The sequence below is a fragment of the Olea europaea genome, chromosome 14 (genome assembly GCF_002742605.1).
Source record: "Olea europaea var. sylvestris chromosome 14, O_europaea_v1, whole genome shotgun sequence".
Classification (NCBI taxonomy): Eukaryota; Viridiplantae; Streptophyta; class Magnoliopsida; order Lamiales; family Oleaceae; genus Olea; species Olea europaea.
The window spans coordinates 6,892,775-6,907,115 of record NC_036250.1 but is presented as its reverse complement, the minus strand read 5'-3'; the positions used below and the strand labels follow the sequence as shown (position 1 = coordinate 6,907,115).

At 34.9% G+C, this 14,341-nt stretch overlaps 2 protein-coding genes across 4 annotated transcripts; both read right to left on the bottom strand.

The window, feature by feature from the left end:
* Positions 1-264: 264 nt before the first annotated feature.
* Positions 265-6,237, bottom strand: LOC111408966 (transmembrane 9 superfamily member 3-like). The gene is made up of 7 exons (XM_023038832.1): positions 5,928-6,237; positions 4,558-4,598; positions 3,848-4,433; positions 3,626-3,763; positions 3,359-3,515; positions 1,230-1,714; positions 265-801 (listed from the first exon to the last, which is right to left on the bottom strand). Exons 1-7 carry the CDS (start codon positions 6,071-6,073, stop codon positions 582-584), a joined length of 1,773 nt encoding a protein of 590 aa, XP_022894600.1. The 5' UTR covers positions 6,074-6,237; the 3' UTR covers positions 265-581.
* Positions 6,238-9,208: 2,971 nt separating this feature from the next.
* Positions 9,209-13,764, bottom strand: LOC111408965 (armadillo repeat-containing protein 7-like). Of its 3 annotated transcripts, none has more exons than XM_023038828.1 (7): positions 13,593-13,764; positions 11,477-11,553; positions 11,307-11,343; positions 10,438-10,511; positions 10,253-10,346; positions 10,027-10,109; positions 9,209-9,618 (listed from the first exon to the last, which is right to left on the bottom strand). In XM_023038828.1, the coding sequence occupies exons 2-7, from the start codon at positions 11,546-11,548 to the stop codon at positions 9,442-9,444; spliced, it is 537 nt and encodes a 178-aa protein (XP_022894596.1). In that variant the 5' UTR covers positions 11,549-11,553; positions 13,593-13,764; the 3' UTR covers positions 9,209-9,441. The 3 variants fall into 3 exon arrangements, with proteins under 3 accessions (XP_022894596.1, XP_022894599.1, XP_022894598.1); XM_023038831.1 differs by lacking the exon at positions 13,593-13,764 and adding an exon at positions 12,468-12,921; XM_023038830.1 differs by lacking the exon at positions 13,593-13,764 and adding an exon at positions 12,349-12,459.
* Between the last annotated feature and the right edge of the window lie 577 nt (positions 13,765-14,341).

The window sequence follows — 14,341 nt, the reverse complement described above, 5'->3', positions numbered from 1 at the left end:
TGATAAAACGTTACTCAGTTTGATACATTGCCATCTGTGCGCAAGCTAATAATTAATTGAGCTATGACTTACAAATTTTGGGAGTAAAAGGCTGGAAGGGTGAATATTGCGTTAGTTATTCATATCTTGATATCTTGATACCAAACATAGGCTGGGCTTTAAGCATCCAGAAGCAGATTTTGGCTAATTAAACGATTTTGCATTCTTAGCTTGAATAATGAAATTACTCTGAAAATATTTATTTAAAGTTGACAAGGACGAATGGAAACAGAATCTGCAAACGACCTCAAATACAATATAAACATTATATTCACGTACGCCATTCTCATGAGCCTATTCTATCATTTCATTTAGTATTTAAAAGCCAAAATTCGGAAAACACTAAAGCTAGCATAACTCCGTAAATTGTCGAGCTGTAAATCAAAAATGACCAAATGTATTCAACGCTGACGTAGTAAGATAATACAATATCCCACTTTAGAAGTCCTATTGTCCTATATTGTTATCTTTCATCACAAATTGCCTTACCATATTTATGCAGCATTCTGTAGAACATGGAAGACTGACCAGCTGATGACTTACTACTCGCACTTGATCGAGCGGTATATATGACGGACAAAGAAGAGCGCTGCACGAAAACCAACTGCACCAAGCATGAGAAAGAAGCCATAGCAAATGCAAGCCATGTATCCGAAGAAGAATGAGGTTTGCATGAAGCCTGACATATCAGATCGTGCATAATAGTAATACAGGCAGTAGCCATAGATGAATAGCCCAGTTGATCCACCGCAGAGGAAAGACCTGTATAATATTAACATTAAAATAGGAATCGTTATTGCTCTAAGAAGTGAATGCACAAATAAGTACAGGTAAATCGTACTTCATCAAGAGATGCGGTAAGATAACTAAACACTGATAAATTGCAAAAATTTCAAGTTCAAAATAATTCTATTGTAATTCACAAGGCCTAACACGAAAATTTCAATTGGTCCAATTCTGCTTTGCATGGTAATCTTTGCAAGTTATAGAACAGATCGGAGTTAAATACTTATAAGAAATAAAAGTCATAACACTAACATCAAACTACTGATGAATGTGTTCTCAACAAAAGGTCCACCCACTAATTTTTAAGTATTGAGCTTATGTAATGAAAATGACAAAAGCCTATCATTAGAAGCATATTTAATAGGAAAAGCAAAAAAAAGACAAAATTATGAAAAAGATAGTACCTCCACCACCACTCATGGTCTTCGGCAGCAAGCTGGAAGTACGTCAAAGCCACGGTAATAAAAGCAGTAACAATCAAGAGGATGATGAAGACTATAAATAAGATACTGTAAATGGTATAGATCCTGTGGCCCCACACACTGGCAAATATGTAGTAAAGCTCAATATATATGGCGCTGAAAGGCAGGAATCCAGCCATTGCCATCTGAGGAAGAGTTCCACGATACCAAGGTAGCGGTGGGATCTCTCGTGGGTATTTTGTGGTACGAACAGGAGCTTGAAACTCTGCTCTGCTGTTTTTCCCTGCGATCCCACCCAAAACTAGCAAAGGTGATGTAACAAGGGCCCATATAAGAAAGATGACCACAATAGTACCAAATGGCAATGCTGCAGTTGCACTGTAAGCAATGGCAACAGTATTAAGGAAGCTAAATGTAAGAAGCAGCGGACCGCAAAACAGACTTCCAGTCAACAATAAATTTCTGACCTGTAGAATGAAATATTAAAGATCAGAAATGCAATAATTTACCTGGTATGCAAGTAGGTAACCCTAAGTTTTAACTATCTATCTTTGTATTATTGTATAAATACAATTAAGTAACATCCATCACAAGAAAATGAAATAAAAAGCCAGGATAAGAAAATCTGCTCAAAGGAGAATCTCTATCAGTGCTACAGTTGCCTTGAACAGTGAATTCTGTTAGGGGAAAGAGCAAGTTTTTAAGGTCACAAACCTCACAAAATAATGATATCACAAGGTTACCTTTATGATCAAGTTTCTGTATGAATATCAGATGAATAAATATATACGTTTCGCTTTTCGACTGAACCGAATCTCCAATTAACTCCATCCCGTGAAATATCGTATTTTTTTAAATTCCAGAACTTTCCAAAATTGCATTTCCCATTATATTGATTTCACCACCACATTAAATAAGCTACTTTAATTTCATGACCCAATTCAAAAATGATCCACCATCTTTCCAAAACAAATCAAAGAAAAAAATAATTAGCCAACTGGCTCAGATAGTGCATCACAGGATAATTCAGAGGGAATAAAAAATCTCAAGTATACAAGCTCACAAAGAAACTACCAAACCATTATTACATAATATTGGTGGTGCCAAGTGAGAAGACTCTTTCACAATTCATGTCAAATTTGTTAACTCATACATTTTACAAATGTTATGAAAAGGGACCAGACCGGCGATTTGACCGGAAAAACAGGGAACCGGACAGATAACCGGTCCAGTTGATGCTAATAGCCCACATGAATAAAACCCGGCCAAAAAAAAAAAAGGAAAACCGGACAGGAAACCATAGACCGGTGACCTGATTGCGATTTTGCCCGGTTTTTCGATTGCTTTTGAGAAGTAAAAAAATAAAAATTTAAGAAGAATCAGATCTTTCATCTAACTACCAACTTCTTCCATTTACCTTAAGCTATCTGATGCATTATATGGTGCCCAAAAATCTGCAAAGAAATACAAGAAAAGGAATGAAAAGGAACTTGTAAAAATTCTCTGCGCCGTTGAGCTCTCAAAGTTGTTCGTAGGAAGGATATGGATTATTTTCTTTATTTGGGCCCCTTTAGTTCTATTTTGTATGTAGCCCATATAGTTTTTATTTTATGTTTAGTTGCATCTGGGTCCCTTTAATATTAACTTGATGTGAAATGAGCATTAAAATTATTATTAAAAGTTAAATAATGAATATTAAAAATACTCTTTACTTAATATAAAATATTAATAGGATACATATCAATATATGAAGTTTTTAAATTAATTATATTATTTTCGGTTCGACCCTCTAACACTTGACCCCCTCACTTTTCCAGGTCAATCTCCGGGTCGATTTTCAAAACATTCCACTTTACAAAACAATCAAATTAAGATAAATTTTGAAAATTAAATTTTCCCTCAATAGTTGAATGGGTCCAATTCACTATATTTGCCAAGAGCTCTTTTTTCCTCGAGAAAACGAAAATAATATCACATGTTCCTCCTCCTTTTTTTTCCCTAGCGGAGGGGGTATGGATACATATTATTAACATTGGAATAATTGCATTATAAATCAATTGCTAGACAGAAAGCACAAAGTATTTAGGAGAGGTAACAAAAGCAAAGCATACCCAGTTAGTTCCTTCTAGTTGGCAATAAAAAGAGGATGCAGTATAGCCAGCAATCCCAGATGTAAGAGCATAAATGACAACCAGTGCAGTGAACAGAGCTCCACGGTTGTATGGATAAAATACACCAACGAGTGCAAGGATGAAAATAAAGATCGTGCTGTGGAGGTAAAGCATAATTCATATTAGCAGATTTTCCACAATTAATAATGAGAAACTTGGTTGATTGAGTTAATGCTTAGTAGACATGGAGCTCAAAGATATACTCACAGTGTAAACAACTGGGTTCCAGAACCAAGGGCAGCCGCAAACAAAGATTTGTACTTTGGATACCTGAATACATCACCATGAATATACTTCCACCCAGTTTCCTCTTGATCATCAGCTGTCTCCTCATCATGAGCATACCTTTCCACAAACAAGATGATAAATTGTTAACATAACAGAAGGTTTCAAGTGAAACATCAGGCAAAAAAATAAGAATGTACTCACTTGACAAAATCATTTTTGAGGACCCGCATAAGAATAGTGGCCAGGAAACCAGTTAAGAGGAGAACTGTCACACATGAGTTGATTATTGAGAACCAATGGATTTCCAAGTGATGAGGTAGTGAAGAAGACTGTGAATACTTCTCCATTCTCTTCTCAAAAGGAGTATTTGTTTCCTTCCATTTTACTGAGTACATGAACTCTACTTCAACTTCCTTATCCTCCGAGAGGTCTACAAGGGCATTAGGGTCAGTTCGTGCATTAATCTCAATAACTCGATCTTTATTGTAAAAGATCTCGAAATGGAGATGTTTGAATAGATAATATTTATACTCGCTGGGATCGGATTTTCCTTCCTTCTCAACTTTCCCCAAGAATCCCCAAATCGGCAAGTCGTCATAATACATTTGGAAATAGTAATCTTTTAAGACAGCAGTTCGGAACTGTCCTACTTCTTCCTTGGATAATATCTTTTTGCAAACAATTTCAGAGTCTTTATCTTGCAGAAAGTCTAGTTTATAAGGAGCACTGACGAGACGATCTCCATTCAACACTTCCCCAAGAGCTTCCTTCTTTTCTTTTGGATGAGCTGGCAAGGACATTCCATAAATTACTTCAAATTAGCACGAGAGAATTATGTTCCATTTTTTTTTTTTTTTGGGACAAGTGCATCTTGTAAATCAAGAAGAGAAGCAATATAAAAAGATGCGAACCTGGGGAACAGAAGGGAAGATCAAAGAAGCGGTATGTTTCACTGGCATTGATAAAAGAAACAAATTGCCATTAGCTTGTCATAATAAAACTTGTATTTCTATTTGTAAGTGCATGTGTGTGTGTGTGTCATTATTGCCATTCAACTTCATATAAAAAAGAAAATTCATCACGCTTATGGCACTTGGATTCATAGCCAAGCTCGTGTTTCGTTTTTCCTTGCATGATAAATGACCTCTTGCATAGAATTCCAGGAAACATGTTTACTCTTTTTATCACAATGTACATTCAGTGCTTTGAAGACCATTTTAGGTTAGGTATATTGAGCAGATATACATCAAAAATTTCAATCACGCAAAATTATTTGCAAGACCTTCAGATAATCACTTGGGATGTTTCATAAAAACCAGGCTGCAAATCCACTTTCTCAGGTGAAATAAGAATGCTTCCTTACGCTGATTGAGAAATGGTTGGATTTCTGGTGAAATTTGGTTCTTAAAAATTAGTTGGTAGAAGCAGAGTTACTATTTTTCCCTTTTGTCACATAAAGGAGTTTCCATTTCAAAAACTTCTCTCGGTAATAGCACAGTTCTTCATTCCTTGACTTCACCGTGTAGATTTACATATAATACACGACACATAACAAATTGAACAATTTACTTATGATCATACGCAGCTACGTGTAAAAGCATGTACACTTCATACACAGCTAAGTGTTAATTTATGCACCCCTCATAAAAATAGATATTTTAATTACACAACTTATCTATTTTTCTACTTCAAATATCCTTTTATTCATTATTATTCACAGGTAATTTCACATAATCATCGATCCATATACAGTTGAAAAGCAAAACAGCTCACAAAACCATTTCATATTTTAATCATAACAAGAAGTGGCCAATCAAAGGAAGAAGTCAACAGGCTCAATTTATTTGTTCACATATTAACATCATCCAATCCGACCAAAAGATGGAGTTTAATGATTAAATCCACTCTAAAATTTCTTAAAATGACTACACCCATATTCTTCTTCAAATTCAAATTACAATTCCACCCATGAGAGGTGTCTAGGATCTTAATGTTTCTGCACTCACTCTCTCAAGAGTACACCGTCCGTCTCTCCATTGCAAAAATTGCATTTTTATAGCTTATAAACAAAATAGTTACAGCCAATTTCATTTTAATCGATTCTACTCTTATAATTTCCTTCCACACTCAAAGTCAAACCCTTCGAAATTCTCGAGTCCAATTGCTCTAATTTTCCTAAAGCTGGCACATAAAATATTTACAAATTTACAAATACTACCCGTACATCTAGATAAATATATATAAATGTAAATGAGGGGTCATTTGACGCAAAGTATTTTACCTAGGGTTATGAAAAGGCCCAACTTTATTCGCGTAAAGAGGCACCGGATCTCCGACTTTGTATTTGTGATCTGATCCGTCCGATCTCACCTGAATTGAGGTACACAATACGATCAAAACGACGGCGAACAATCCACCTCCCATCATCTTCTTCGCTTCCACTTTTTCTGCTATTTTTCACACACAGACTGAAAGTTATGGAGTTATATTGCAATACAATTATGTATACATGAAGATACAGAGAGAGAGAGAGAGAGCACAGATCTCGATCTCCCGGAGATATAACTCAGATGGGATTTTACACTTCTCGTTGAGAGGCCACGGGATTAAAAAGAGAGAATTACAGTTGAGGGTCTCAAACATATTGAAAATGCAGCAAGTAGGTCATCATTCTATTATTTTATTCACTGCAAATGTTAGCCTTCTTTTTTAACAGTCAAATCCCCGATAGAAAATTTTGGACCATAATATATTTGACCAAAACCTCAAATTGGATTCAATTGAGTCAATTGTATCTTTCTTCATCTTGCCAGCAATTTGTAGCAAGACATATAAATATAAGTTTATCTTTGCATTTAAATAAAAAGAAAACTTAAAATTTTTATTAAAAATAATTTTAGCCCCTCCTTGATTAGAATCTTGTCAATCGTATATTTCATCATTTTTTTTTTAAGATTTACTAAACATGGGCTTAATTTTCCTCGACTAAGTAGAAAGGAAAAGAAACAAAATCCATTGAGTCTTGTTTTGATATTTATTTGTTTTAATTAAGCCGTAATTTGCTCTTATTATTTCATGTTATAATTTTTCTCTCTTATTTTCAATAACACAATCTTTCATAAACTAATATTACACGAAAATAAATTTTTTTCTTCTTTTTCAACTATATATTCTCCAGATAAATACTATTCCAAAAATTATGATATCAAATAATGGGGACCAAATAGGAGCTAATAATTAGAGTAAAATTATATTTTTCAGCAAGACGTTTAGCTTTTAACTAAAAAATAGTAAAATCAATGGAGCTCAAATGTTATAAAAATGAAAGCTGGGGATTGAGGTTTGTAAAAAGATTAAATAGGAGACCTATATGCTTTATTTTCAATAAATCAGGGACCTCATGGGTAGTTTTCTGGATTAAAAAGGTACGGCACACCACGCGCGTTTTGCAGAGAGTGGCTTAGAAATGACGAATGGGCTTGTCAACGGACCAAGATGTAAGCATTTGAACTGATATGAAAGGCCGATTAGGTGCTGCCCGATTCCTTTTTAGGCCCACCTCGAGCCTTAACAGTTCTAACTTTAGGATATGTTTGGAAAACATTAGGCCCTGTTTCGTAATGATTTTGAGAATTAATTTTTTGACCGTTAGGAGAAAAGTGGAGACCACCTGTTAGAGAAGAAATCAAAAATTACGAATGGAATAATTCAATAACGATCAAAAAATTAATTTTTTTAGGATGAAAAATCACTCTCAAATGGGGCCTAAATTATTTATAAATTTTGATTGAAGTCAAACTTTAATTTTAACCACATTCATGATTACTATTCAATTATTTATCCCCGTGTTTTAAAATTGAAAATTGAAAATTGTTGTCATCTACCTCTTTGTAAACTATTTTTTGGAAAGAAAATGGGAAAACTTTAGCAGCCGGTCTCTAACTTTTTCATTTTTTGTAGACTTTACCTTAACTTTTATTTTGTGTCAGCGAAGGCCCCTAATCTTTCATAAATATACACCTAAGGTCCATTTGGACGAAAATCGTCTAAAATACCATCAGTTGACTGGGGAAATTTCTCGAACTATTTGTTATCGCGACAATTTTATTAGATGTTGATGCATTTTTGGACGGTGTTTTGGACAGTTTTATTGGATGTTGATTCTTTAATTTTTCAAGCCAACTGATGATGTTTTAAACGATTTCCGTATAGACGGACCTCAAGTGCATATTTATGAAATGTTAGAAACCTTTATTGACACAAAATTAAGGTTAAAGTAACGTTTGTAAAAATATGAAAAAATTAGGGATCGCTACTGCAATTTTCCCAAAGGAAAATGCTATATTCTTTTGTTGAGAAGTGTAGTTTGAGGGGGAAAAAAAAAGCAAAAACTAAAATGTTACTTCAAGGTTCTTTCATCCAGTTGAATATTATATTAATATCCGAATCTGACTAGAATCCAACACGTCAATATATCTCCACCCTCTCTCATCCACATGTAATGCACACGTCAGAGGTAATCAAAAATATAATTTGATTTGTTCCACAAAAGCGTAACTAATCAATTTAATATTGATTAATCACCGATTCTCGACAGCTTGAATGGAAGGATCATATAGAAATTTTATCTTCCTTCTCATATTTTTGGAATTTCACATCACTATAGGGAGAATACTTCAGTGAAACCCAATCTTTCCCTTGATGTAAATCCTTTCAACACCAGACTGGCCTTTACATCTGGGCTTGACTGTGAACCACCACCTGCAACCAACAACCTGGGCAATGTTCTCTAATTATTGTTGACTTGTTGGTTGCTTGATATGGTTGGGATTCACCTATTAATATATGTGCAGCAACTGTAAGGGCGAAATGAACCGCGTTATAAGCCCCACATGGTTGGTGGCCTCTTTTCTCGCCTTTGTTTATTCATATCGAGGGCATAGTTCTTGAGTTTTGACATTTGTTTCTGTTGGTTACGAGTCGAGCCCCATATACGAGTATTTCCAACTTATTTTTCTCCTGATTAGGCTCAATATCCTTCCTCAAGCTCACAAGATCCTCAGTAACCTGATAGTTTCATTTGCATCAGTTTAGGGTTTGTTTACCACACAGTTCATTCCAGAAACTGAAGTGCCAGTAAATGTAACAATTCTGCTAATTAAGATCATGGGCAGCCCTTATTCAAGGTTCCACAACTTGTATCGTGTGACACCTAGTGGATACACAAGAAGATGAACTTTTTGGCTCTTGGCTCAAACTTTCCCATATTCAAGTGTACACAGTAATATTCCTAAATACCCTAATATTGCTTAAGATTTGAGGGATGCACAAATAGCAGAGGAGGGACATCTGTTAACGACATATATGGGCTGCTGTTACCAAAGCATCTCCCCAAAATGGCTTTAACAACTTGGCATTTTATTGGATGCACCTCTCTCAATGAGAGTTCTTTCATCATCTCAGGAAATATGTCACATCAAATCAAATGGTAGGATGCATTTTGTTGAATTCAACATATCCAACAGTTAAACACTGATAAAATCAGAATCAATAATTCCAGAATACCAACAACTAAATAATACCTACATAGGGTAAAAGAGAAAATTGATTTTGAAATTTACAAGCTGCAAAAAAGGGACATAGGATACTTGAATGGGATCGAGTATCACGACAGCATATTAACAATTCTACCTATGCAAGCATCTGAGGATGGTGACAAATCGGTGTATAAAATACTTGCAACCTCTTTAAAACACAATACAATGAGAATGAACTAGTCACACACACAAAGACCTTCAGTTGAGCTCAGAGACATGCTTATCTAAAAATGCATGAGCAAGATTACTGAAGCTCACACTAACTGTGCTAGATGCAGCATACCGTTTGATGACATCCACTACTTCGGGTTTCAAAATCTCTTCCTTGTTCAATTCATTGCAAAGATAGTAAAGTGCACCAAGAGCATAATTTACCTACAAATGAAGATTCAGACTACTGAGATAAGTACAGAACTACATGGAGAATGCTTACAGCCCCTTGGTAAGTCAAAAGGATCTATAAAACAGCAGTTAAAATTCATTTAACTCTATAAATAACCTAAAATTTCCAATCTATGCAAACCTCAAACCAACAGGAATTTTGTCAATAATTAGTGTCAAGGTATCCATTTGCAACTTAAAAACAAATTCACTATGCAAAGATCCAACCATTCAGCAGGCTGATACACAACATATAGTTGATTGGAAGCAGATTACCATGCATGCACTATGACCCATTGCAAAAATTTACAAAAGGTATGAAAATAAATATCAAATGCATATTTGTGTAAACAATAGTTGATTCAATAAAAACAATCAGTGAATGCCTAGTTTTGTCCTTACAGTATTTCTAACTGGACTAGATAAACATTGGATGACAAGAGGGATCCCTCCAGACTGAGTAACAACTGCAGCATTTGCTGGATCTACATCCACGAAACACAATGGTTACAAAGACGGAATAGTGTTACACGACTTGATATGCAATTGCAATATCTATAAAGAATTTTCAAACCAAGATATGCTTCCTTATAGTTCTTTTTTAATGCCAAGAGTTTAATGATCTTACCAGCGCAGGAATTGCAGATGCCGCCAATGCCAAACTCTACAAGCCTCTCATTGGGCTCTGTCATGCAGTCAAGAAAAAGTTCTAAAATATTTAGCTGTTAAAGATCAAAAAACCATTAAACGAGGCCCAGAGCAGGAAAGAAATCATGATAACGAAACTTAAATGCCCAGGTGAATATTCTAAACCTGGCGTAAAAAGGTGTAATTGAAAGGATCATAAGCAAAATTTGCTAAATTGGCAACAATCTTCTCTTTTGATTCTGCATGAAAAAGAATTAATTAGCATTTAAATAGCCAAAGATTGTATCATAGTAAAGAAGAGAACATTATACTTTAGCCACTCCCACATAATTTAATACTGAACTACATAAGGAATCCAATTACATGAGCTGATTACCCATTTGGTTTTGACAACCCTCATAGTGGAAAACAGTAAGTAAAGCAATGAATGGGGTGTGGGAGAGCAAGGGATCACATGAAATCTACATAATCATATTCGATCGTATTTGTCAAGAAATGCACTCTGTGCTTTTCCAAGTTATACATCCTAACCCCAAAACATGAGAGCGAAACTAACATCTCCACTTGGATTCTATTTCCTATGCAATAAATCTTCCACATCAATGACAAATTTTCATAATCAATCCCAGGCAATCTAATTTATTGAGCTGGGTTACGAATACAATCGAGAATTCAAATATCAAATAACAAAGAGATTTTGCACATAACTCGTGCTTTGCAATTAAAATAAGCTAGCATCTAAGTGATTTTGTTACTTTTTCAAATTATTGAAAGCTTACTGGAAACTACACGCCATAAAGCAATCGCAGTGGACTGCCAATCTCTTGCTTCGGTATTCTTAAATATTAGAAGGATGCTAGTAAATCAAAGATTTGCAGCACCATGTTCATAATTAATCAAGTTGAACCTACTACACAACTTTCTATACTCCCAAACTCCTATACTACGAACCGAAAAAGAAAAGAAAAAATGGAAGCAGAACAATTCGAAAAAGGTTATAAAAAATTACTTGAATGAGATTTCATAATACGTACCTTCATTAGATGCATTCTGAAATTGAGAGACCAATTCCTAAAAACCAAAGGAAGGATTTTCCTTGAAGTGATATAAAAATTATGCAAAATACATTTGAAGTAAATGGACAAACATTTATGTAATTAGAGATAAAAAAATAAATAAATAAAGCGCAATGGCATGGTTTAACCTGAAGATATTGCACTCTGGGAGTTCCATATTTCCCCGTGCGCTCTTCTTGTCTCCGAGCATTGGTGAACATGTTAGCTGCAGGAGAAAATGAAGAAAGAATGATAAAAATTTCATGCCAACAAGTGTCACGGGAAAATTTTATAGACATGGCATTTCCAACAAAGCTTCTTTTATATCAGAGAACAGAACATTTGAATAGCGAGATCACACTTTGAAGGTTAAATAAGATATTCAAACTAACATGGAGGGATCATTTGTCTTATGTTTCCTTTTATTATCTTTCTATTTAACTTTAATTCCAGAAGCTCTTAACTATTCTTTCTATGTAACCTTTTGTAATTTCAAATCTTCATTCTCAAATTCAAAATTTCCATCATCTTAAAGGTTCTTATACGATCAATCCTCAAGATACTATAATCTAATTTATCATTCTATTTTTCCCTAAGGACATTTTCTTTCCATAAACGTAAGTAGCAAAATGATGTTAATACAGGTAAGAAGAGTTTGCATCGATTTCATAAAAAGCCCTTCACGAATACTGCTTTTCAAGTTTATTTCTGAAATGAATTATTGGATGACTCACTTACTGGTTGTGACCCATTGACGACAAGATTTAAATAAATATGCACGGTGTCTCTAACTGCTTGAAATAGTTAGATACAGAGCTAACATGGCCGCTCATAAATACACCCAGTCCATACTAAAGGATTCTTTTGAAATAACATTTAAGTGAATGTAGAAAGTTCATCTCAAGCTGACGCTTTTAGATAAGGCCGTTAACAAAGAATCGGTGAAAACAAGGAGGTTAACATCTACATCTCGCTAAGACATTTTATCAAACAAATTGTATTCTTCCTATCAAGTGGGTACCATAATGGGATTGCTTATTGTCTTTCTTTGAAGAAGTGGGACATCTGTAGGAGGGTCCTCCAGATAGTTTCCTGTGTTAAGAGTGTTTGAATTTGAGTTAGAGGGGTAAGCGTATGAACCACTGGGAAGAGGTTCGAGCGATAGTATGAACCCCACGGGAAGAGGTTTTGAGTGATATTGAACCCTTTGGCAGGAGCTCAAGCACAGCAACGAGGAGCAAGCTAGCCCCCAACCCTAAGGCGGTTGTTGTTTTAGGGGCTAGTGATCTTTGGTCTGAGTGGTAGTCAACAAGCACAGCTATAGCTCCTCTCTGGTAGGTTCTCGAGCATAGTGACAAGGAACAAGCTAGACTCGATCACGGGCCGGTTGTTGATGCTATCGAAACAAGGGGCTAGCGATTATTGGTCTCAACAAGCACAGCAATGAGCTCCCCTTTGGTAGGAGTCCAAGAGTAGCACAAGGAGCAAGCTAGCCCCCAATCCCAAGTCGATTGTCATTGCTATCGAAACAAGGGAGTAGAGATCCTTGGTCCATTGACCCGTGACGTATGCTTCGTTTTATCTACCTCCAGACTCAACATTCGTAAGACCTATAGGTATAGGCCCCTTGTGATAAGGAATAGGCTAGGAAAGAAAGAAGAGTATGACATGACAGCACCCAAAGTTATACAACATCAAAAGATAATCCATTCCAATTATGGTGATTGATAAAACAAAATGTCCTGGACATTATAATCAACAAAAAGTGTCACCTATAGAAAGCTCAGCAACTTATGGAAATGGAAAAAGTCTAGTAAATGTACACAATATTGTACCTCAATTCATTGATTTTAAATTTGACAAACCAACAAATGAACCAATTAGAGGAGGAATTTGCCCTACGTTGGTGTTAATGGGTTTTCACCAGTGGCTAAACTTAATCTTTTAGTATTAAACATTAATATTTTACCAACTCAATCTATTAATTAAAAAACCCTAAACGGCTAACCCTAAACCATTATCTAAATTGTACTCATTGTCATGAGTCAAGATCCATACTTAAATTTACAGATTCAGCAACATTCAAATATGAAATGCAACATTTTAATTTCACCTACATTTTAGAATAAATTCAATAAAAAAGCACATCTAAATAAAAAAAGAAAAAGAAAAAATGAAGGCAGTGCTCCTAGAGTCGCTGGCTAAATAAAAAAAACACCCTGAAATTTAAACAAAAAACAAAACAATATACATTAACGGATTTACCTAAATTCCGTAGGAGTCGACGGCTAGAACTATAAGTTCGAAGAAGGGAAGTCGCCGGCTGTATCTGGAAGTGGAAGAGGATAAAAATAGATACAGTTCGAGGAGAAGGTCGCGGGGGAAGATGTGGAGGGCGGGCGTGGGGGGTGGGGTAGTTGAGGTTAATGTGAACAAGAAATCGCATGCATATTACAAATTTGCACTTCTTGTTTTGCCTTTATGAAATCAATCTACCCTATTTTATTTTATTTTAGCATAAAATTCTCAATCTTATGTAGAAAATTTTGAAATTCCTTCATTTTAGACCATTAAGCCCCTGTGTTTGCCCCATTAAAGTTATAATTCATTGGATTATTCTATTTATACAAAATCATGTACAACATGGCCAAGTGACAACCACCCCATGTTGTACACCAAGTTATACTTCTAGCATTTTCCTAAATCATTTTTCTCTCACTTCTTATCAATTACATATTTTTTAATAAAATAATATTATACGTAATCCCAATTTTTTTTTATCTTTCTTAACTATGCATTATTCAAAAAATACTATTCCAATCTTTAAAATTTCATATAATGAGGGCCAAACGGGGTATAAATGACTGGTTCATCATTCACTTAAAATAAATAAAAATAAAAGAAATCAATAAAATGGAAAAAAGCAAATGAAGTCTAATAACTTTTCAGAACTATAAATCAAATAAAACATTAGATAAAGTCTCTTGACGTCACAACCACATAACCTAATAATC